The 23,037-nt window shown below is 37.2% G+C and overlaps 1 protein-coding gene and 1 non-coding gene across 3 annotated transcripts in view; one reads left to right on the top strand and one right to left on the bottom strand.

Annotated features, from left to right (window-relative positions):
- LOC127414409 (insulin-degrading enzyme-like) overlaps positions 1-21,771 on the bottom strand; it is a 28,866-nt gene extending 7,095 nt beyond the window's left edge. Inside the window, exons 1-17 of one of the 2 annotated variants that reach the window (XM_051652416.1) lie at positions 21,631-21,771; positions 19,995-20,179; positions 16,050-16,257; positions 13,318-13,487; positions 12,632-12,754; positions 12,120-12,232; positions 11,863-12,025; positions 11,482-11,574; positions 11,313-11,404; positions 11,045-11,125; positions 9,119-9,222; positions 7,388-7,490; positions 6,669-6,791; positions 6,393-6,475; positions 5,329-5,473; positions 1,363-1,473; positions 1,108-1,228 (exon numbers count right to left, since the gene is read on the bottom strand). In XM_051652416.1, the coding sequence (XP_051508376.1) occupies positions 1,108-1,228; positions 1,363-1,473; positions 5,329-5,473; positions 6,393-6,475; positions 6,669-6,791; positions 7,388-7,490; positions 9,119-9,222; positions 11,045-11,125; positions 11,313-11,404; positions 11,482-11,574; positions 11,863-12,025; positions 12,120-12,232; positions 12,632-12,754; positions 13,318-13,487; positions 16,050-16,257; positions 19,995-20,179; positions 21,631-21,665 (2,053 nt within the window). In that variant the 5' untranslated portion in view covers positions 21,666-21,771. Of the gene's footprint in view, positions 1-1,107; positions 1,229-1,362; positions 1,474-4,855; positions 5,001-5,328; positions 5,474-6,392; positions 6,476-6,668; positions 6,792-7,387; positions 7,491-9,118; positions 9,223-11,044; positions 11,126-11,312; positions 11,405-11,481; positions 11,575-11,862; positions 12,026-12,119; positions 12,233-12,631; positions 12,755-13,317; positions 13,488-16,049; positions 16,258-19,994; positions 20,180-21,630 lie in introns of both variants that reach the window. The other variant, XM_051652417.1, reaches the window with a different exon arrangement.
- A 1,174-nt stretch (positions 21,772-22,945) lies between these two features.
- Positions 22,946-23,017, top strand: trnah-gug (transfer RNA histidin (anticodon GUG)). The gene has a single exon. It is a non-coding gene; the product is annotated as a tRNA-His (tRNA).
- Positions 23,018-23,037: the final 20 nt, after the last annotated feature.

The following is a 23,037-nucleotide window of genomic DNA, read 5'->3' as shown; positions in this document are numbered from 1 at the left end:
ACAGTCAGGGGGCCCAGATTACCTTGCTATGGCCCTGCTCACCCTCATGCCATCCCAGATGAGTATGACTTTGTTTCATCTACTTAAAACAAACAAAGATTTTTAGAATAATATCTCAGCTCTGTAGGTCCATACAATGCAAGTGAATGGGTGCCAAAATTTTGAAGTTCCAAATTCAATACAAGGGCAACATAAAAGTACTCCAGGCGACACTGGTGGTTAAATCCATATATTCTAAAGCGATACGATAGATGTGGGTGACAAACAGATCAATATAAGTCCTTTTTCCTTCACTTTCACCTTCTACTTCTGTTTTTAATGATTCACATTCTTCGTGCATATTGCCCCCTACTGGGCAAGGAGGAGACTTTGACAAAAAAATGACTTAAATATTGTTTTCTCACCCAAACCTTTCATATCATGTCTGAACACATGAATTTTAACCACTGTAGTCGTATGGATTACTTTTATGCTTCCTTTATGTGGAATATGGAGCTTAAACATTTTGGGATCCATTCACTTGCATTGTGAGGAATGACAGAACTGAAATATTCTTCTAAAAATCTTCATGTGTTCTGTAGAAAAAAGAAAGTCATACACATCTGGGATGCCAGGAGGGTGAGCAAATCATGAGATAATTTTTGGGTGAACTATCCCTTTAATACAGCCTGAATGTATTAAATTCACTAAATTGAAAATATATTCAGAGGAAACTATCAATACTCATGTGATTTAAGTATATTTATTTAAATGATATTTAAACAGTACGCTACTTGCACAGACTTTGGTGGCTGTTTCATGTCTTCACATTTCCTTTTACTGTAAGGAATTTTTCACCGATGCAAAGTTGATGTTTTTGAGTTTCCATTAGAATGGTTGGTCAGTCAAAAATCTAACTTTGTATAAATACTGTTTGATTGAAGAAAAATATTAGTTTTCTATTTTTTGTTTCAAGCTGTACGCCACAGTTTATTATTGCTGTTGTTATGGATTAATCGATTTTCATTCATTAACGCTAACGATTGTATATTAAGAAAAGTTCTCAACATTTGCAACACTTAATTCAAAAGCACAGACAGACAGACAAAAAAGATGAGTCTCTCTCACCATCTAGAGCATCTCGGAGTTCGTCTTTGGTCCAGGCTACCTCAGTCATGAGCAGCCGCAGGTAATACATAGCGTGCTGGTGGGGCTGCTCAGCACGGAAGTTATTCAGAGACCTCATATACTGCAAATCACACACACAACAGTTTCACTGAGATGAAATATTACAGAGCTTAAGGGAAGATTTCTTCTGGTAAGTTTGATCTTTATTCAGATGTCTGAAGACCAGGCCCAGAGAAGTGAAAAAGTGTGTCTCACCGCTTCTTTAATGATATCAAAGCGTTTCTCGTCAATCTCAAATGCGGCCATCTTCTCAATGATCTTCTTCAGCAAGATGTGTTGCTTGTCATTATAACCCTTCACTGACAGCTGACACACACAAATAGCAGTGTATATTAATGAAAATGAAGGATAAAAAAAAAAAGCTCAAATACTGATCTGACTCTAAACTGAATCTGTCTTTCACTCTATTACTACATTTGACTTATGATAAAATGTGAAAAATCATCATTCTACATCTATTCTAAATGCCATTTACTTCAGAGAGGCCATCCTAAGAGACATACAACACAAAAATACACGTGCAGCTCTGCACCAAATCATGAATTGCTGCAGAACAAAGGACGAGGACAATTAAAAAACAAGATCACATTTTTACACAAAGAACAATGCAGTGAATTCTGACAGTGTGTGTGGTAGACTGTGATGAATGTGTAATTCACACAGCAGTTGAGGTTGCCAGCAGCCCAGCTTTGCCACATCATCCAAACATCAGTCAGCTAAGGCCCTGCGAACACCTGCTTTTATCAGACTAATGGAATCCTCCTTCAGGAACTGCAGTAAATATAAGGACTACACTGGACGGAAGTTTAAAACATATGCAGAGTAAAGGGGGCCGCACACCGGATAAGTCTGGCGGACGATGCACGCATTCTAAAATTCAAAACAATTGTCTATGAATGTACACTCGGCGTCTATCGGCCGCGCCCAGCTGCAACTGCGGAGGCTGCTCAAAAATCTACAGTGCTAGGGAGCACCACTCACAGTCTTTTATTAAATTCGACCTAAATCTTTATCAAGTGACACTTAACTTTAGCCATGGCTAAAAGATACACTGTGTATATGTATCTTTTATACAGCCTACACAATATATTTTCAGTTACAAGTTTGTCTTTTTGTGGTTTCACAGCTTGAATGAAGCCTATTCAAGGCTACATACAGAGAAATCGCATAATAAACGTCGCCATTTCCAATTGTTCAGTTTGCGCAATTGCCCTGGTTTCATTCACTAACCTGAAAACTCATCAACGTCACTTTGTTTGTTCTTCAAGTGCAAAAACCTTTTTAACTTTTGTCTGTATGGTGACTAGATTCACACTTTTGGACTTTTTTGCCACCTGCACCGCATTGATACCTTGTGTGCAATACCTAGGCCGTGCCTTGTCATTGCCGCGACGTGGCACTTCTCGTCAGGTGTGCGACCGACTTAACTTGATGAGATTCACAGTGCAATAACTCAAACATCACAAGCAAACTTTGCATTAAAGAATTCATGCATGCGAGCATCTACCTCTGTTTTAAGATACAGTCCAAAAGATCTACATTTTACGTTCTTACAATAGTCAAAAGATAAAGATTTAAGATGCAGTCAAAAGATGCGTGTTCATTAAAATGATACTACATTTAAATGAATAGTTCACCGAAAAATGTAAATTGTTATTGTCATGTTTGAGGGTAATGAGAATCACAAGATCACAAGAAACCAATTACAAATGATATAATTGACAAAAAACCTGCCATGATGCATATTAATGTGACAAGCTTGAACTGTATGCCCGGAACAAATTTATGAGCTAAAGCAGAGGGGAAGTTTTTCAGAAGATAACAATGTAAACCTCTGGGGGGAATTGGTCCAGTCTGAACGCAATTTGCATGGCACAATTCCTAATCTTGCGGGCCGGTTCTGAGCCCTATATAGCGGACGGACACTTGAATCATCTCTTTAACATGTTTAAAGTGCACTTGACCACACCACACATCTGGATATATGACAGGTTATAACAATCTTCTCAAATATTTGATCATTATTTGATGAATTACTGTTGCCATGATCATTAGAAAACAAACATGTTTGCTCAGAATGGCCAATGACTTCATTCTGAGGTGTTTTTCACACTGGGCATGTTTGCTGCAGTCCGAATCGGAGCGCGATTGTTCCATAATAGGTTTCTGTCAAACTGTCATCAACTTGCATAATCACAAACTTGCATTTTTTTAATTTGGTGTCATTATGCACACCAGAGTAACTGAAACTTGTGCCTCTGTGCGCCACATGCTGTAATTCAGCAGTTGAACATGTCCAGGAAAAGGCGAATATATTTTATGTTCACAAACAATCTTTTATGAGGACACAGCTAGCTGCACGCTCGCTCACACCTGTATATAAAAGGCACCTCACGTCTTGTGTCCCACAACGTTCATTGGTGCGCATGTGTTTGGTTTTGTGCAACTGATGATGTCATGCTTAAATTAGCAAAAACGCAGGCGCAGCACAAGTCATTTTACTTCCTGTTTAAGTGTGGACCCGAGTACAGGTTGCTTTTTCACTCATGCAAACCATGCCACTGCAACCGAGCTCAGACCACCTCCAACAGGTAGTCTCGGGTTCTGTACCACAGTCCGCTCCCCCATCCGCAAAACAGCTTTCACATTACCTACTTTTCATGTAAACCGTGCTCTGTTTCGGTCTTAACTGCCAATGTGAAGGCCCCTTATACTCAATACATACAAGCATGCACACATAATATATATATATATATATATATATATATATATATATATATAATATATAATATATATACACACACATACATACATACATACAAGCACGCACACACAAAATATTATATATATATATATATATATATATATATATATATATATATATACACACACACATACACACACACACAAACAATATATATAAAAATATATATATATATATATATATATATATATATTAAAAAAAAATATATATATATATATATATATATATATATATATATATATATATATATATATATTGCGGGTGGTTGGTGAATAAGACAGAAATACCATGCGCAAAAGTGGCGAAACTGTTTAGTGAATTCCCCCCTCTTTTTTCTTTGCACAAATCTATTTAAATGGCATTAGGAGACTTATGCCAATATAGTGCACATGTCCTAAATTAATCAGTTCCCATTCTGCAAAATAACACCACTGAAGAAAGAAAAATCACGGGTCTGTAACGATACAAGGGTGAGTAAATAACAGAATGTTAATTTTACGGGGGAACTAACCCTGCCAATCTCTGTAATAAAACAGCAAAGAAAAAATTACAAGCGGGTCAACTGAAGATTTTCATAGTTCCGGTCTAATTATGAACCATCCTTCATGAATAAATGACAATGCACATATCACGCATTAATTGTCTCTCTTGATTGGCCATGTTTGTTTTCTTCTTTTGGACGTGTATCTGTAAAAAATGACCAATGCCCATGGTCTAGTGACTAAATACCACAATTAACAGCCATTTCACACTACCCCAGTAGACTCATCAGAGCTGGACATTTAGAAGGCTTCACACCACACCACTCAGCAGAAAGCAGCAGAATTTAATAGACAAGCAACCCTGTGCACTCCAAAGCTCCACCCTTCTCCCAATGCCGTGCCCCTCTTCTCAAAAGGGGGAGGGGCAAAACACCATACTTACAAGGAGGGCATTCATTCCAAAGGCTATGCCATAGACCAACCCTGCCAGGCAGGCTGCATATGTATACTCTCTCAAATCATCCTTCAACAACTTGAGAAACAGGTAAGTCATGTTGCAGTGCAGCGGGTCTACATATAGGTAGCGACTACCAGGATGGAAGAAAAAAAAGGGGGGGGGGAGAACAAATGGAGTGATACTTATAAGGAAGGTTAACTGACATGACAAAATGAAAGGGATTGACAAAGGGACCACAGACAAGAGTATGAATATGCAGCCTCATCTCCGGCGCTATTCTACTTCTACATTCTCAACAAGCTAAACAAAATGAAAATGATGAGAAGGGAGTTTGCTTTGTAGAAGCACAAACACAGCTTCATTTTAGGGTTACTAAAAGGACAGCAACTACTGAAGGCCATTTGCTTGGATGCATGATTGTTCCTCGTTGGAGGAGCATTTTGGGTATGCATACTTACATACATTCCATAGACGGTATTTTGGAGGTCATAGTTGAGGCCGGCTAGCTCAGCTGCATATGCATACTCGTTCAGGGAGTCCTTAAGCAGCTCAAGGTACAAATACGCCATGTTACAATGCAACGGGTCCACATACGCAAACGGGCTGTGAAGAAAACGGAAGTGATGAAGCCCATCAACGTTCACCAAAACGTCAAAATGTTCCGAGATGCAATTAAAAGTGACTTCCTAATGGGTGCAGAGAAGTTACAAGAGAACTTACTAGGAAGTTTCTTCAAATGAAGATGAAGTACATTTGGGTGAATCTCACAAAACCTGATACAGCCTTTGTTTTCTTAAAGCAAAATCTAATTTCTTATTTCAGTTCTTTGATTTTAGGGTGAAATGTGACCTGGATGTGTATTCATGGGATTTACCCTTTAAAATCTAAACCACAATATCATATACAGTAATTGAACAGTTCTCCTAATAAGAGACTTATACTAATGAGTTTGTAGTTGTTTCTTTCCCAAAGAAAGATTTGACATTGAGCAGTGCTGGGAAAAATTACTTTATAGTACTTTTTACATTATTATTGAACTACCACTGTTAAAATAACCAATTACAAAACATTGTGTTACTTTATCTCACCATCAGTTGGTTGAGTTTCTCATATTTCTCATAACAGTGAAATGCAAGACTTTGCTCAAGTCTGACCAGAACAAACACGTGCACTGCGTAGGCCAACATGACTGTTACAGTGAACGGAGAGGTCATTTTAGAATGAATTTTAATTGATTTATCTTTAAATAAAAGCAACACAGTTACAATGTTAATTAAAAAAAGTAATGTGTGACTTCAATTGGGTAAATAATTATAGATTTTAACTTCTGTCTGGCTGCTGAACAGCAAAGAAACTCCTTAAATATGGCATATAAATATGAAATTCAATTTTCAGTAAAGGACACTTCTTTAACAGGACAATGACAGGAAAACTAGTACATACTGCTTTTAAGAACAGCAGCTTTAAACAGACATGAGCTACAACTTGGTGACATTACAGGTGATATGTTGTGGGAACCTACCTGAAGAACTCAAAGTTCAAACAAGCCTTTGGCAGGAAAAACTTGTCATCCTGTTTGAACCAAACTTTACTCATTGCTGTATCCTAAGAAAAGACAAGACAGATAAAGTGTGAACTGTCAAATGAGGGATTCTACAAAACGTACAGGCAGCAGAACCATGGACAACACTCGCATGTCTGAATTTCACACTTTTGTATCTGTTCAAAAAACAACATTTTTGAAAGTACATGCAACTAAAACAGAACAATTATGATTGAACAATAAACAAAAATGCACCTTGATTAAAGTGGGGGCGGAAGGGGAATCCTTCTCTAGAGGGTATATTTCAAAGTTGGTTGGAATGAATTCATTCTTCATTGGCAGCTTGAATTTTCCATTTAGGTCTGCATTTTGCCATTTCTGAAACAGACAATTCTTCTTATAACACACAGAGTAACCAGAGATAATAAGTACTGTAAAAAATTAACTTGATAAAAATACTTCAAGGTATAATGTTACAAATATGTATCTCGGTATACTTCAAGACAAATTTAAAATTATCATGTATTTCCTCACATTACAGTAATAAGAATGAGATTTTCAGCATAATGGTAATGAGAATTGGAGGGGAAAACATGCTGTGATTAAATGTAAAATTTAATAAACTAAACCACACATTTAAATTGAAGTTTGCTAATTAAAATGGTGGTAGAGTAGTGGTTAAGAGACTCAATATCAAAAATATTCAAATCACTTAAAAACAGTCCCCATTGCTCAAGGACAAAATGCAGATAGTAAACAGATTGCCCATTGCAGGGTTTAAAACCAACATATTTTTAATAGTTAAAAACATAAAAACCACTACCCCAAGTTCTGGATTAAAGAATTTATTGTACCCTTTCTAATGCCATTTTTAAATCAGAAAAGAGCTCCAGTATTTTGACACAGAAGCAACCTATAAAACAGAATATTAACTAAAAAAAACAAACACAAACAAACAATCAAATGTGTCTCACCTTAATGACCTCATCAGAAATGGCTTCCTGCTTATACTGTGTGCCGTACCACTCTTCAGTCCTGTCCGTCTGTCCTTCAAATGATTTGGAGACAACAGCAACCCTAAGAGGAAAAAAAAAAAAAGTTAACCCAGAGGAATTGTTATAGATCACTGCACCAGACACGACATGACACTGTCCATTTCTCACCAATTCCCTCTGGGAAAATGAACGGTGCAATTCTGCTTTTACCAGATCACTTGCTTGGTAAATTGGTGAAGCATGGTAATTGCATCAAAGGCTTGAGTTTCCAGCAGCTTCTCAATCTACAGTGCTGGGCTCTAGATCAATGCTCTATTTTAGAACAATTTAGACTGCCCTGATCAATAAAGAACTTTTGGGACAATGACCTGCTATTCTGAACTCAGCTGCAATCAATCAAGTACATAAGGGAGCCCAGAATAAGTTCTGTCAAAAAGCTAGAACACGGTTTCCCGAATTAGTCCATTAAACGCAGACTCTGTGAAAACTCTGATAAAAAGGTGCACACAGTAATTTTTTCACAGTAACATTTAAGGTAACTGGTGGGTCACAACAAAAAATACTACAAAACCTCACTACAGCATTTTTACCTAATATTTGTGATGTTAATGGAATCCAATCATTTGAAATATAAAAGTTTTATTTCAATCACTTAAGCAAGTAAGCAGCTGAAATGGGATATCCGAGCACAAGTGTGCATTCGGCTTTGTTTTTACGAAATAATCTGAAAGGTGACAAGCAGCGAGTTAAAATCAAAATCTTTATCACAGCGATCCAGATGGTTTTGAAACACAAAGATATCTCCATCATACATAAGTTCATTCATTTAACTAGCTGAAACTTGAATTATCACTCAACATCAATCACAATGACAATACAGAGAAATCCTACAAGCTTAATTCTGGTATATCTTTATTCATCCTTCCCGAAGAAAACACAGGTAATACGAAAGCAGGAACGGCAGGGTTCGAGATGCAGTTCAAACAGAGAGGCTCTCTGAAAGCTGGAAAGGAAGTTGAATTTCAAAGGCTTCTTCACATTTGTGAGAAGCTGAGGTGGGATTTTTCCAACACACACAGTAAGAACATCCAGCCTCAAAGCACACTTCTAAACCAGATATAAAGACTGTAACCAATCTGTGGCTAGTTTGGCCCTGAGCAGTGATACATGAAAAGCGCTGATATTTGCTTTGCAAGGGATCAAATATGAAGCTCCTTCTGTGGCTCTTTGAAGAATGTGGCCAATTGCTGAAAGTCTGTTAAACTAATCTCATCCTGAGGGGAAACAAAACATCTTTTAGGTCAAACGAGTTGATCAACAGCACTATTTTCATCAGGTGCTGCCAATGAAAAGTCCCGATGTCATAGCAGGCTGCAAACTGACAGTTTAAATGATTCCATATACTGTACATTCTCTTAGCTATTATGCTTGGGCCACATTAACATTAATATGTTTTTATTTGAAAATACATAGATTTTGTTTTGTTTATGCCTCTCATAGACACTAGAATGGGATTTTCCTCCACCAAAACCACCTAAAACAGATTCGACAATGCTCTCCAGAACAGCATACTTTGGAAAATGATGATGCTTGAAAAGGGATGTTTAGAGGCTCATATGCTTAGAATGAATTTCCAAAAAACCCCTAGATGTTGCAGGGCGTTGCCTGGCATGTAGAGCTTACATATACTGTATGTCTGTGTGTGCTTACCGGACATTCTCTGGTCTCAGCTTATCAAGCACCATCTCTATGAGATCTGGCCTGAATTCTTCCAGCAAGTATTCTGCAGCTAGTACCTCCTCAAGTGGATAATCCTGACACACAGAGAGGAAAATTTCAGCATTCATACACCGAAACGGGGTGTTTGTTTGGCTCATAATGAATATCATATCTTCATAGTCTTTAAAGCTGACATGTTAGCCCCTCTAGTGCTCATCTCTGTTGCTATGTTAACAATATGATTACATAATGATGAGGGTATATTCTCTACGATTAAGTAGTTCGAAATACCATACTAGTCTTCTTTTGCAGTATGAATACTGTGCACAGTATGCTTTTTTCTGCATGCATGGAATACCTACACGAGTTACTACATTTGCCAAAATGCGCAGTATGCAACCAAATGACAATGCGCTGGGTACTGTATTTCACAATGCAATGCATTCAATTTTCAATTTACAAATAGACAAATTAATTGGAAATAATCTTAACTGTGACTTTAGCATCTTTCTTCACTCTTTATTTGATCAGACTGCTAAAAGATACCAAATTGGCATAAAAAAAATAAAAAAAACTGATCTGTGTATGTTTCAGAATTACAATTCATTTCTTTAGGAGTAAAACTTTTTATTAACGGGGAAACAATTACTGAGTGCAACTTTAAACAAACAACATTGCAGTAGCCACTATCGGGCCAGTGCAAGCCAGGGCAATAAACTGGTCAGCCGGGGTCAATAGCCTCGAGACCAAAATCGCTCTGCATTCCTACCATAGAGCCAAAAGCTCCGCAGCTTTCCCCTAAAACCTGCCTTTAATATGCCGTCCTGGTGGAAACATCACACACCCGCCCATTTCACAAGCCAAAACAAACACGCATGTTATTGAGTTATCTAGAATATAAAGTTTATATTGTATGGAAACATTAGCTAGCAAGCAAGATAATTTAACGTTGACACCTAACTGACTTTAACTGCCATGGTGTCTCGAGTGGTCTCTCCACTAACAGCATGACAATGTACCAGCACACCGTCCATGATCTCAAACCATGGAAAGTTCTTCCATTGGGCACCGCTTTGCCCATTGTGCATCTTAATGGATTTGTAATGTGTCCACAATTTTTTTTTCTCTGAGATGCAGGTGTGTGATGTCACAAGTATGTTGTCACTCAGAGATTTACAAAGTTAGTGATAAACATCCACTTTTATGAAATTATATCAAATCAATGAGTCAAAGTTCCTACATTACAAGATATTAAAGCTTGTTAAACAAAAGTTTGCAGAGACTGGTGAACAAAACAGTAAATTACACTCTCTAGCGCAGCAGCATTGTTTATCAGTTAGGTTGCTATGAAAGTCAAAGCCCTGTTATGCTAACGGGAGTGTTGCAGTTTTGGTTGTTTAAACGTAATTTTCCAAGCATCTAGCAATGGAATACCTTAATGGTCGGAGTTTGAGAATTCAAGTAGGAATATCCCACATCCGACTTGAATGAAACACGAGTTTCTCGATAGCACGAGTGTCTCGATAAACTCCGCCTTTGACATTGACCGCGCCTCAATCCCCAGTTGGCATTCTTTGGCCCAAGGGTAACCGGCGGGCCAAACACCAATGGACCCGAATAAGCCCCGGAAGTGACAGTGGGAACGCAACTGGCCTTGGCACGCACTAGCATGCCTTCATTTGGCCCGACAGTGGAACACAGCTAGTGAGGTCGTGTGACCACTATTTTAGACAGTACAGTTTGATACAATTATTGCTTGCATACTGCTCCATATTCCATTTAAAAAAATAATGACGTAAGAAGTATTCCAGTGTTCCAATTGGCTATGAACGCTTGACAAAACACAGAGCAACGCCCTGACTACAGGTGATGAAACGAGCAAGTGTAACCATGGTGACAACTTTTCAAGACACCTACATGCAGTAGTCCAGCCACTTTAGATGTGTATCCACGTGGACGTTCCTTATCTTTAAATCTGAAAGCCACTGTATTCAAATCCTGTAAAAAAACAAAAAACAAAAAAAACACACATTAACACAAGCCAGTTTTGTGTTTGGACATTTCCAGGTTTTTCCCATGACCGTGTGACTAAAACAAGGTCAAATACATGCAGTAATTTTCCCCTTGAGTAATTTCCCAGTTTACGTAAACTAACGTATTTTAATGTATATAAACACATTCATACTTTGCACTCCTGAAAGACCCACTCCTGAGGCCCCTCTGTCCGCAACTTCTGAATGTACTGGAACATGTGAAAGATGATATCCTCGACATGCACTAGAGACAGAGGAAAAACAGCTCAAACCACCAAAAACACACTAACCAGCACCAACAAACACACTCTAGATGCTTACAGAGTCCCTCTTCTGTCAAGTCCACATTAATAATGAAGAACATGAATCCTCTGGCTCCTTCTTTCTGGCCTCCGACAAGTGTGTTCACCCATCCTGAGAAGAGATAGAGAGCATCCATGAATGAAACTGTTTTCCAAGTGAAATAACCTCCAACCACAAATGTACAGTTGTGGGTCTGGTCAAATTTAATCCTTTAATAAATTATCAATTTTAAAAATCTTATGAAAACAGACAGGGAGGAGTTGCGTGCCGAAATTTTTATACTTAAAGGGTTTGTTCAAATTCCCAAGCATGGGCAGTAGTAATAGTGATGTATACCTTAGAATGCAACACTCATTAGAAATAAGAGAATAAGCAAGTGTTTCTGATGGATACGGTCACCTTTAGCTTTGAGCTCGGACAGAAGACTCCCTGGACCTTCATGTCCGATCAGATGGCCCAAATAATGTCCAGGGTTTGACTTGTAGTACTTCTGCAGGTCTGGGATGGGGAAGGTCACATACAGGTTTCTAATGTCCTTGATAGGCACGACTTTGTAAAAATGCTGCAAGGAAGATGGAAAAATGGGAGATGTCAAATGCTAGAGACAATAAGAAGGCTTTAAGGATGTAGGGTTAGAGAGAAGCATTAAATCTCACCCTCAGATGTTCCTCTTGAAAAGGGTGTGTAGGGAATTCCGGAAGAGGAACACTCTTGTTCTCCACCTCTCCGAAAAGCTTTACCACCATAGACGTCAACTGGTCCAATGTCTCTGGCAAAGGTTTTTGAGACACAACGTTAAACCATGGATGAACACATGTAATCATCTTTGCATTCCAGGCAGCTCTTATGAAAGATTTAGCATCAGACTGAGCCTGAACTTAGAAATCCAGTGCGTGTTGTGTGGAGCTCACAGATCATTAGCTTAACTGCCAGCAACATCTATGACTAAAAAACTGAGGTTAGTTCAAATTAATAAAAAAGTACTGCAGAATATTTTAACATACAGCACAGATGTGAGTGTAGTAACTGTAGAGCATTGAAAATGGAAAGAATTTGAAAGAAATAAAGTGAACAAGAAATGATTCTCCAGTGAGATATCAAATGTAAGAAAATGAGTTCAAGACAAAACAGGCTTTTTCTGTAGCTGTATTTGTGGATGGTGACTGACCTCTGCCCAGCACGCACAGTGCCATCAGGTTGGAGGAGTAGTAGGTGGAGTGAAATTTAAGCAGCTCCTCACGGATGTCAATGCCCTGTTGAGATGGCCTTGTCTCAAGTGTTAACTTATTACCTAAACCAAAAAAACAAAAAAAAAAACAAAAAACAAAAAAGGGACATATTTAACAAAAATACAAATAAACCAATAAAAAACATCAGATATTTATTACAGGGCACCTCTCTGACCACTAGGAACCCACCAACATTATTTAACAACAATGTGAATTAAGTTTAAGCAATAATATGTACATCACAAACATGCTTACAAATTTTATTGTGTATACAATTGTAGGGTATATTCAGTTATTATATCAGTCATCGCCCACAAAACTAATTTTATGGCACCGTGGCTAACATGAAAGTTTTTCTAAAGCAAACAAGCCATACATAACTCAAGGCCACCACCATCTGGCTATTCAGAGCACAGATAAATCTTCTCAAATCAGATTAACCTCCAGCTTTATACTGTCCTTCACCAAGGATAAAGTATAGACATTTTTTCCGCATTCTCTGGGGAAAGTGGCATGTTTCCAACTTTTCTTCAAATATATATACTGTTTTATCAAAATCCAGAAAAAGGAAATTATAATACGAATACAGAGATACGATTATATCAGGTTAGTAGCATTTCCGTACCAGTGCCAAATTTGCTAAAGGGGTGTTTGGGGTTCCCAGTGGCTTTCTCCAGCTGAAACAGTCTCCAAGCGTCATTCATGAGGTTCTTCTCATGTTCCGAGTCTACTGCGTTCACCTCCCTGTCCTTACAACTCTCATCAAACAGAGGACAGAGGAAGAACTGGGCAAACCTGGGGAAGAGACAGTAAAACACCATTAGGTCTTGGTGATATAGCCATAACATTTATCTTAACATTTTTTAGCCTTTTGATATACAATACACAGTATATCCCTATAATTATTTGCTCTGAAATGGCTCAAAAAGTTGCCCCCCCCCCCATCAGAGGAAACAAATAGCAATGGTAGATAAACACAAACACTAAAAATGAAACCAAGAAATAAAATACAGAAAAATTAAAAATAATCAAAGGCATGTTTTTAACGTTTTCACTATTTTTCCACTAAATTGCCATTTAATTTTTAGTCATATGGAATTTTTCATTTATATGCATGCACCAATATAACAACACAGGAATAAACAGCAATAACAACCTAAATTAGGAATAACGACAAATGAATTGTGGAAGAGTTAATTCATGCAATATATATCTATTGCATTTTAAACTAACTCACCAAATTAGTTGAACTTGCCTAATCTAACACCAGTTTTGCTACTGAATTTAAATCAGAGATGCTACTGCAACATCTTTAATAAACCAAAGTCACGAGACAGGAAGGGATCGCAAAACTAGTCTAATGAGTCTTAAAATTTAATAAATTATAAGAAGTATATTTAAATGATTATGATAGTTAGAATATTGCTTAATTTTGAAATCGCCAGCAAAAACACTGCAAATATATTGCAGATACTCAATGTCCGTAGTCAGTTTTTATTTAACTACACTTTGAATAGTGTGAATTACAGCAAAGAACTGGAAAAAGATCCTTCACAATATTCAAATGTGTAACCACAATGTATAAATGTATGTGTAGTGGAATATAAGGCATTGGATTTTCAACCTGAAAATGTCGACCTACAGCGGCAGAATGATCCATGTTCATGTTAGAAAAACTTTAAATAAATAAAATCTGAACTTTTAAACGTATGTAAATCAACATGAATGTAATTGTCAGCATGCAACTGCCATGCAAATAATGTACACAACACAGAGTCTGAAGAATTTTTGCACAATCAAACCAGTATGCAAGAGATGTATTTAGAGCAAATGAACCTGAACCTGGTGCATTCACAAAAGCACCAAATGAAAGTAAAAAAAACAATTGGTTGTCAAGTAAATTAAACACTGCCACTGGGGCAGTAACTTTTTGGGAACTACAAAAACAGGTTTAATTTGAATTTTAAGAAAAAACTGACACTTTGACACACTATATGGCCAAAAGTTTGTGGACACCATATGTGCTTGATGAACATTTGATTTCAAAACCTTAGGCCTCAATTTCCCCCTTTGCTGTAATAACAGCTTCCACTCTTTTGGGAAGGCTTTCACTATACTCTATGTAGAAACATGGATGCAGGGATTTGCTCTCATTCAGACACAAGGCTATCAGTGAGGTCAGGAACTGATGTTGGTCAATGGGGCCTGACTTACAGTTGCTGTTCCAGTTCACCCCAAAAGCGATCAGTGGGGTTCAGGTCTGGGCTTTGTGCAGGCCAGTCAATTTCTTCCACGCCAGACACAGTAAACCATTTCTTTATGGACCTCACTTTGTTCACAGGGGAACTGTCATGCTGGAACAGAAAAGGGCTATCCCCAAACAGTTGCCACAAATTTGGAAGCACACAAAGCCCAAGCCATTACACAAAGAAACATTAAGATTTTTCTTTACTGGATTTAATGGAGTAACCAAATTCGTTAATTAGAAGGGGGTGTCCACAAACTTTTGGCCATATAGTGTACATAAAGTCAAACAAACTGTCTGCTTAAGAAAGCATCAGTGACTGTCGGAATGAGCACGTCTTCTAACTTTTTCCACAATGGGAATGTACCATCAGAGGTTTATCTAGGATACCTAGTTTGTCTTCTAAAACTTAGCATGCTGACACATATGTGGAATATCCTTCACATGATACCAACAAAACTAAAATATAAAAATATGTCATAAAATAGTTTGTCAGGTGCGGCGAGACATGCACACTGGTTCAGTTATCATCTGCCTTTGTGCTCAATTTAATAAATAAAAAAATAAGCCTTTAGATGCGTCAACAACACTGAATGTGGTGCGCTAATATGAATATGTGGAATGGACATTAAGCTGTGGTCAATATGAACTGTTGTTGCATAAAAAAAAAAAAAGAGAAGGGTCTAAATTCCTCAAAACGTCTGCTTTTGTACTCCACAGAAAAAAAAGACAGCATATAGGTTGCTAATGAAGGTGTGCTAATGACAGAATTTTCATTTCATGGGTGAACTTTTTCAAGATACAGAGTCAAGACCAAGTTGTTTGAGATTAATCATGAATCATTCAAATGAGCATGTGGTGTTCTGGGTCACACTGTATATAGTGTATATAGGGCTATAATTGAACTCTCCGGTGTACATCCCAAAACAGAGCAACATGATTCCTCCTGGACACCGACAGACAGCGTGACACCTGAAGGTCCGAAGCCTTTTCACCATTTCATAAGTTCATACACAGGGCTCACATGGGCATTTAAAACAATCCAGCATTCCAGATGACGCTTTAATAATTAAACAATTCCTCATTTCGAGCTTCTTTTTGGATTAATTTACCTGTCCAAAGCCCCTTGCAGATGCTCATGGGATACATCAAAGTAGTAATTGGTGTGTTCTCCGCTGGTGAAGGCGTTGGAGCTGCCAGCGTGCTCACTCAAAAACTGGCTGTACTCGTTCTCTTTGGGGTACTTTTCTGTGCCCAGAAACAGCATGTGCTCACAGAAGTGGGCTAGCCCTGCAATGTTTTCAGGATCTGACAAAGAACCTGCAGGACAGCAAGAAGAGAGGATCAAGAAAACATTGTTTGCTTGTAGGTTTTGCCACAACAATACTGAATCTTAAGCACTTCACAAACTGGAACTCAGTGTCAAATCTATTCAGTTGATGACAGCAGGTTCAGGCTTTTTAAAGTGCCTCATACTTATTCAAATCCTGATACACAAAGGTCAGCAAGGTAAGCTACAGTATCAAAGGAATTAGAGCAACTAGTGCCAGGTGCATCATAATATACTAGTCAGCAATTCCGACCCTGTAGTCTTTGTTCAGAAAGCAAATATCCAAATAAAATATGTAAAATATTGAATAAAATATCAAAATATTATTTGGCGTCCCACTCAAAACAGAAAGGCATGAAAATGGATTGTTTTCCAATCAGATGCAAAGCACGGGCCTAAACAAGAGCAGAACTAATTTCTGTAAACGGTCCAATTTTTACACAAATTCATTTCAATGCAACAAATGACCAAGGATTGGCTTAGGAGTGATTCCCCTATGTTTTACATCTTTTATTTAAATGTATATTTCATTAAATACTGTATATTATAGTTTTGAAAATAATTTTCAGTCTAAAAGTCAAATCAGATTAGAAGTAATGTTTTCATAATTTTTTTTTTTTTTTTTTGCGAGACGTGTAAATGACGTCATACATGAATATGCAGTAGTGTCTATGGCTAGCCTATATCTACATAATTAACTCTTAATTCTTATTTCTATCCCCACACAATGAACTATGTGGCATTTCACTATGTAGTGAATCGTAAATGAATGCATTTGACCACTGGATGCAAAATGATGGATATGAATGGAGGCAAAATATCCCATTTTCCATCCTCTCTTCCCACACTTACAGCAACTCGGCATCAAGCTTAAAAAATTGTCATTCTTTAAAAAAGGTATATAGTTTACCCTAAAATGAAAATTGTTATCAACTCACCCCTTGTTCTAAACCAGTATGGCTTACTTTAAGTGGAACACAAAAGATACTAAGTAGAATGACAGTCTCAGTCACTATTCACTTTCCTTTTATCTTTTTTCCATGTAATGAATGTGAATGTTGACTGAGACTGAACATTCGTTCTTCACTCAGAGCCAAAAGAGAAACAACGTACAGTTTGAGAACATTCAGACACTGACCATGCCGCTGGGGGGGGGGTCGCACTTTTAGAGGTACATTTAAATATGAGGACCCTCAAGAGTACATAAAAATTAAAAAGTAATATAACATTAAAGTGTTATCAATGACTTCATGCCTCATTCTATGAGAATTCACACGAGATCAGTAAAAAAAGGGGTTTGTGACGAGGAGGAGGGCGTGGCCGGTCTGAGAGGATGTACGAGCCGGGGACGCCAGAGAGAGCGAGATGCATGAGGTCGCTCTGTGTGTGTGTGTCGTTACGTTTCAGTTTATGTTGGAGTCTCATTAAAGTCTAATTGTTCATTACTCCGGTTCCCGCATCCTCCTTTCCTGAACTGTTACAGGGTTATTACTAATTGAGGATGAAAGCAATATACATGCAGTAGGTAATGTGTAATTCATGTTTACCTTTTGCATTCATGACGCTAATACACTATACGTGGCCATAATATGTGCCGATCACACTCTGTTATTGTAATTTATGATGACACCGATACTATTGCAAAGATAGGTGAATAAAAGAATGTTAAAGTTATAGTTCATCAAAAAATGAAAATTCTCATTATTTACTCATCCTCATGCCATTCCAGATGTGTATGACTTTCTTCTGCAAGCACAAATGATGATTTTTAGAAGAATATTTCAGCTCTGTAGGTCCAAAAATGCAAGTGAATGGTGGTCAGAACTTTTTTGGTCCAAAAAGCACATAAAGACAGCACAAAAGTAATCCATACAACTCCAGTGATTAAATCTGTCTGCTGAAGAAATATGATGGGTGTGGTGAGGACACAGATCAATATTTAAGTCCTTTTTTACTATAAATTCTCCTCCCTGCCCAGTAAGTGGCAATATACATGAAGAATGTGAATTGCCAAAAACAAAAGTATGTGAAAGTGAAAATGTATAGTAAAAAATGACAAATATTGATCTGTTTCTCACCCACACCTATCATATTTCTTCAGAAGACATGGATTTAACCACTAGAGACTTATGGATTACTCTTATGCTGCCTTTGTGGTTTTTGGAGCTTCAAAGTTTTGGCCACCATTTACTTGCATTGTATGGACCAACAGAGCTGAGATATTCTTGTAAAAATCGTCATTTGTGTTCTACAGAAGTAAGTCATACACATCGGTGATGGGATGAAGGAGAGTAAATGATGAGAGAATTTCCATTTTTTACTGTCTAAAAAATAAAATAATAATTTTTCACTGTTCCTTTAATAGTTAGAATACAGACACAAGAATGATTTGCATTCCTTAATATGGGCAGATGTGTGAATGGCATTCGGCTGCAGACAGCACATGACTGAAGCAGCAAATCAAACAACAGAGTGTTTAAGAGGCACTTAAGAGCATTTGAGTAGATTTGACTCCTTTTGTAGACTTACTAAAAAATAAATAAAAAGGCACGACATGTTCTTGGAAAATGCGTCTACGCAAATGATCAGAAAGATGATGTTAAATTTGCACCAGCTTGCTAATAACTCTGCATGCAGATGTGTTCATGTTGCTGTCGGCCTCAAAACAGGTGGAGCTCCAGGTCACACCTACTGATGTTGGTCATGGACCAATGGCAGTAAGGTGTTGAGCAGCCTATTAGAAGTTTTCCTGAAAGTCCCCACTGGTGAGCTGTTACGAACCACAGAAACAAACTCAAAAACACCTTTGTTTTGGTGAGATTTTGTTCTAAATTACATCACATCCGTTCATTCTTTGATTTTGGATGAAGTGTGCTGGGCCGTAACATCTCCTTTTGTGTTCCACGGGAGAAATTTTCATTTTTGGGTGAACTATTCACTTAAATCAGAATTATGTGCAATTTAAACAAGTCTAAGAAAGAGGAAAAAACATGACCTCATTTGTTCAGTAGTAGTGTTCTTGGACTTATTAACGAAACACTTCTTTAAAAGTGCGATGAGCAAGTAATAAAAGGTTAGTAATGACACGACCACGTCAGCTCTCCTATATCCACGTTAAACATTAACAAAGACAAAGTAAACAATGCCATGTTTAGTATCATTCTTTACATACAGTGCTCTAAAAAGTGATTTAGTTGTTCAAATCTGTACTGCCTAACATCTGGCAACTCCACCCAAAGGTCTGTGTTGACATAGTAGGCGGCAAACTAGCCTAACTCAAATGAACTGTTTGGTTGTACAAGTTACTTCTTGTTTTTTTTCCCCCTGAAAAGATTCAACTTGGCATGTGTTACCAGCTTTTACAGAACGGCCTGTTCAGAAACTAAATTATTCAAAACTCTCATGAGCTTTTTGAGTGTCTCTCCACAGTATAAAAGGCATAAAACCAGGACAAGGTTAGATGCCAAGGTTATTAAAATAAATGCTTTTTGTGGACCGGAGGAAGAATGGGGGAAAGTTACAGAGACAGACATACTGAGGCAAACCATTCAATTGTGTTAAATGAAGTTAATGATGGCCAATAATGGAGACTTGACATGTCCTTCAGGTCAGTAATAAATGTCTGGTATTAAAATACATAGGAGTAGAAAGCCATAAGTGCACTTACTGATATGTAAGGGGACCAATAAACTACATGGAGCAAATAATAAAAAAATGTTCTGTTTACCTATGTGGACATCCAGTGCAGCTGATGATTTGTCAGTGGTGGGGTCACTGATCAATATGGCTTTCAGGCCATTTGTAAACTCAAGTCCTTGATACTCCCGTTTGTCCTCTGGAGAGCGAATGATAGTGCTCACCACCCTCATCACTGCCGGATCACTCATTCTGACGGACAGAGTCGAGAGACCTCTGGACAAACAAAGACATTCATTTATGAGCTTTGATTTAAGACAAGAGGTTGGTCCATATAAAAAAAAAACATAACTCCTAAAGGGACAGTTCACCCCCAAATTAAAATTCTCTCGGAATTTACTCACACTCATGCCATCCCAGATGTGTATGACTTTCTTTCTTTTGCTGAACACAATGAAATTCAAAGAATATCTCAGCACTGTAGGTCCATACAATGCAAGCAAATGGTGACCAGAACTCAGAAGGTCAAAAAAGCACATAAAGGCATTATAAAAGTAATCCATACAACTACAGCGGTTTAATCCATGTCTTCAGAAGAGATATGATAGGTGCCGGTGAGAAACAGATCAATATTTAAGACAAATTGCCAAAAAACAAAAGAAGTGAAATTTGAGATATATAATAAATGTGACAAATAATCTGTTTATAGCCTACATCTGCTTATATATCTGTTTTTATTCCACACCTATCATATTGCTTCAGAAGACATGGATTTAACCACTGGAGTCATTTGGATTACGCTGATTAGATTATGCTGACTTTGTGCTTTTTGGATATTCAAAGTTTTGGTCACCATTCACCTGCATTGTATGGACCAAAAGAGCTGAGATATTCTTGTAAAAATATTTATTTGTGTTCTGCAGAAGAAAGTCAGACACATCTGGGATGGCATGAGGGAGAGTAGATAATGAGAGAATTTTCTTTTTGTGTGAACTATGCCTTTAAATGGCTCACTAAACCCAAGTATTAAAATAATACATCTTATCAAAAATAGACTACACTATAGATACACTAGGTGTATTATGCCCAGATTGCCATATACAGTATATTCACATTTCTTATTCATGCAGTTTCCTTCAAACCTTCTAAGTGCGTTTAAGTTTAAGATTTATCAGCATATACTGTACATTATTTAGTAAAAAATGACAATATAGTGCAATAAAGACACATTTTAAGGGCAAATACGCTACATAAAGAACAACATGAGAGCTGTGAAGTCAATCCTTTAGTTTAAAAAAAACAACAAGAAGTTTAGTCCTTTGGGAGTGCTTAAAATGTAAGTAAACTAATGGACTAAACTTACGTGTAAATTTGGTTCAGTAACTTAGTTTCAGTGTAAGACCAAGTTACGTGTAAATCTAGTCCTTTTATTAGGAGTAAGTAAAGTCCTTTGGTTTAAGTTTAGCCCGGTTTGAAACAGTCGGCTTCAAGGGTTTGCATGTGACTTTCATCATTACATTGATTTACTGTTGAGTTATACCGAAATAGTGAAATATTACTGAGTTTAAATCATCTTACATGTTAAAACATGAAAATATGATACAATATGATGAAACGCGGTGTGTCGCGAGCGTCCCGCGATGAGGCTAACTAGCGCGAGAGCAGCACATGAGCCCAGCGAATAAAAGCAAACCAATACACTCCATAAGTATATAGTTGACACTTACCTAATACTTCGAAGAAAAACTGTGGATAATATCATAAATTCGGAAGATATCTCGCTGTAAAGGCCCACCGGCTAACACATTTTTGCATACTTCATTGCTGGACAACAAAACTCTCATGAAGACGTCAGAACGAGGACGCCATTATTTCTACAGACACAACCAATCGATTTCAGAGCATGACAGGAACAGCTTTTATGTGCTGTTTATTCATTTAAATTCAAAGTTAGATTTTCTTTTTTTTGTAAACTATAATCATATAAAACATAAATTGTTTTCGCAAAATATTTTTAAATACGCTTTAGTTTCCTGACATCGCTGAAATTGCTTAGTTATGTCTTGCCTACGTTTGACGTTACAAAACAGACCGCACCTACATTCATGCTTAGGGGGGAACACGACTATTTAAAGAGAAACTGATTCATTCATTCTATCTTTCTTTTGTTTGTTCATGCTTTAGCTTGCTCTTTCTTTCTTTCTTTCTTTCTGTTGTTATAATGGACAAGTCATACGTCAAATGTCAACTACATACAAATAATATTAAAACGTTTGGACATCATCTCTTACTGCTCTAATCACCGAATATCATCCATTTGCCATGATGGTGACAACATCGAATGTAATTGGGTAGACAAATGACATGGTCATAAACATCAACATTTTAAAGCATAATCTACACTAATGTATACAGAGTCATCATGCAGCTTCAGATTTTTGAGGGGGCATGATGCCGTAATGAATTTTTCAGTTTTTTATTTATAACAGTTCTTAATATTCTATTTTAAGCCTAGTTATACAACTTATGACATAAAATATGAATTGATGTTGATTTAATTTTATGGGTAGGAGGTACTATATTCTGAATGATTTAGATTGAGAATTTATGTGAATTAATTGATTAAACTGAAGTATATAAATAAAAGAGTGATATTATATTTTTGTATATGTTTAGAAAAAAATGCCCTGACAAACATAAAAAAAAAATACCCCTGAAAATTAAATTAAATCCGTTAAATTTTGCAAATGATGCCATGAATTAACCTTTCCACTTTGTAGGACTTAATTAGGCTATGTGTAAACATCATTAAAGTAATTTGGAATGACTCAAAGACTTTCTGTACTGCAATTTAGGTGGAGTCTGAGCACGTTCATGTTCTTGATTTTTTTTTTTTTTTTAATTAAAACAAAGTAGTCTTTATTTGTATATCTTTATTTTACATTTTCATGCACAAGTTTTAAATAAAATGTTTAACTTTGGAATATACACTAAAATAAATACACTAAATTTTGCAGAAGCAAAGCACCTTCTAGGTAGCTCGCCGTGATCGTATAGTGGTTAGTACTCTGCGTTGTGGCCGCAGCAACCCCGGTTCGAATCCGGGTCACGGCAGTTTTTATATATTAAAACGT

Source organism: Myxocyprinus asiaticus, chromosome 23, assembly GCF_019703515.2.
Source record: "Myxocyprinus asiaticus isolate MX2 ecotype Aquarium Trade chromosome 23, UBuf_Myxa_2, whole genome shotgun sequence".
NCBI classification, from domain to species: Eukaryota; Metazoa; Chordata; class Actinopteri; order Cypriniformes; family Catostomidae; genus Myxocyprinus; species Myxocyprinus asiaticus.
Note: the sequence above shows the minus strand (reverse complement) of the source record. Positions and strands in the feature narration are given on the sequence as shown.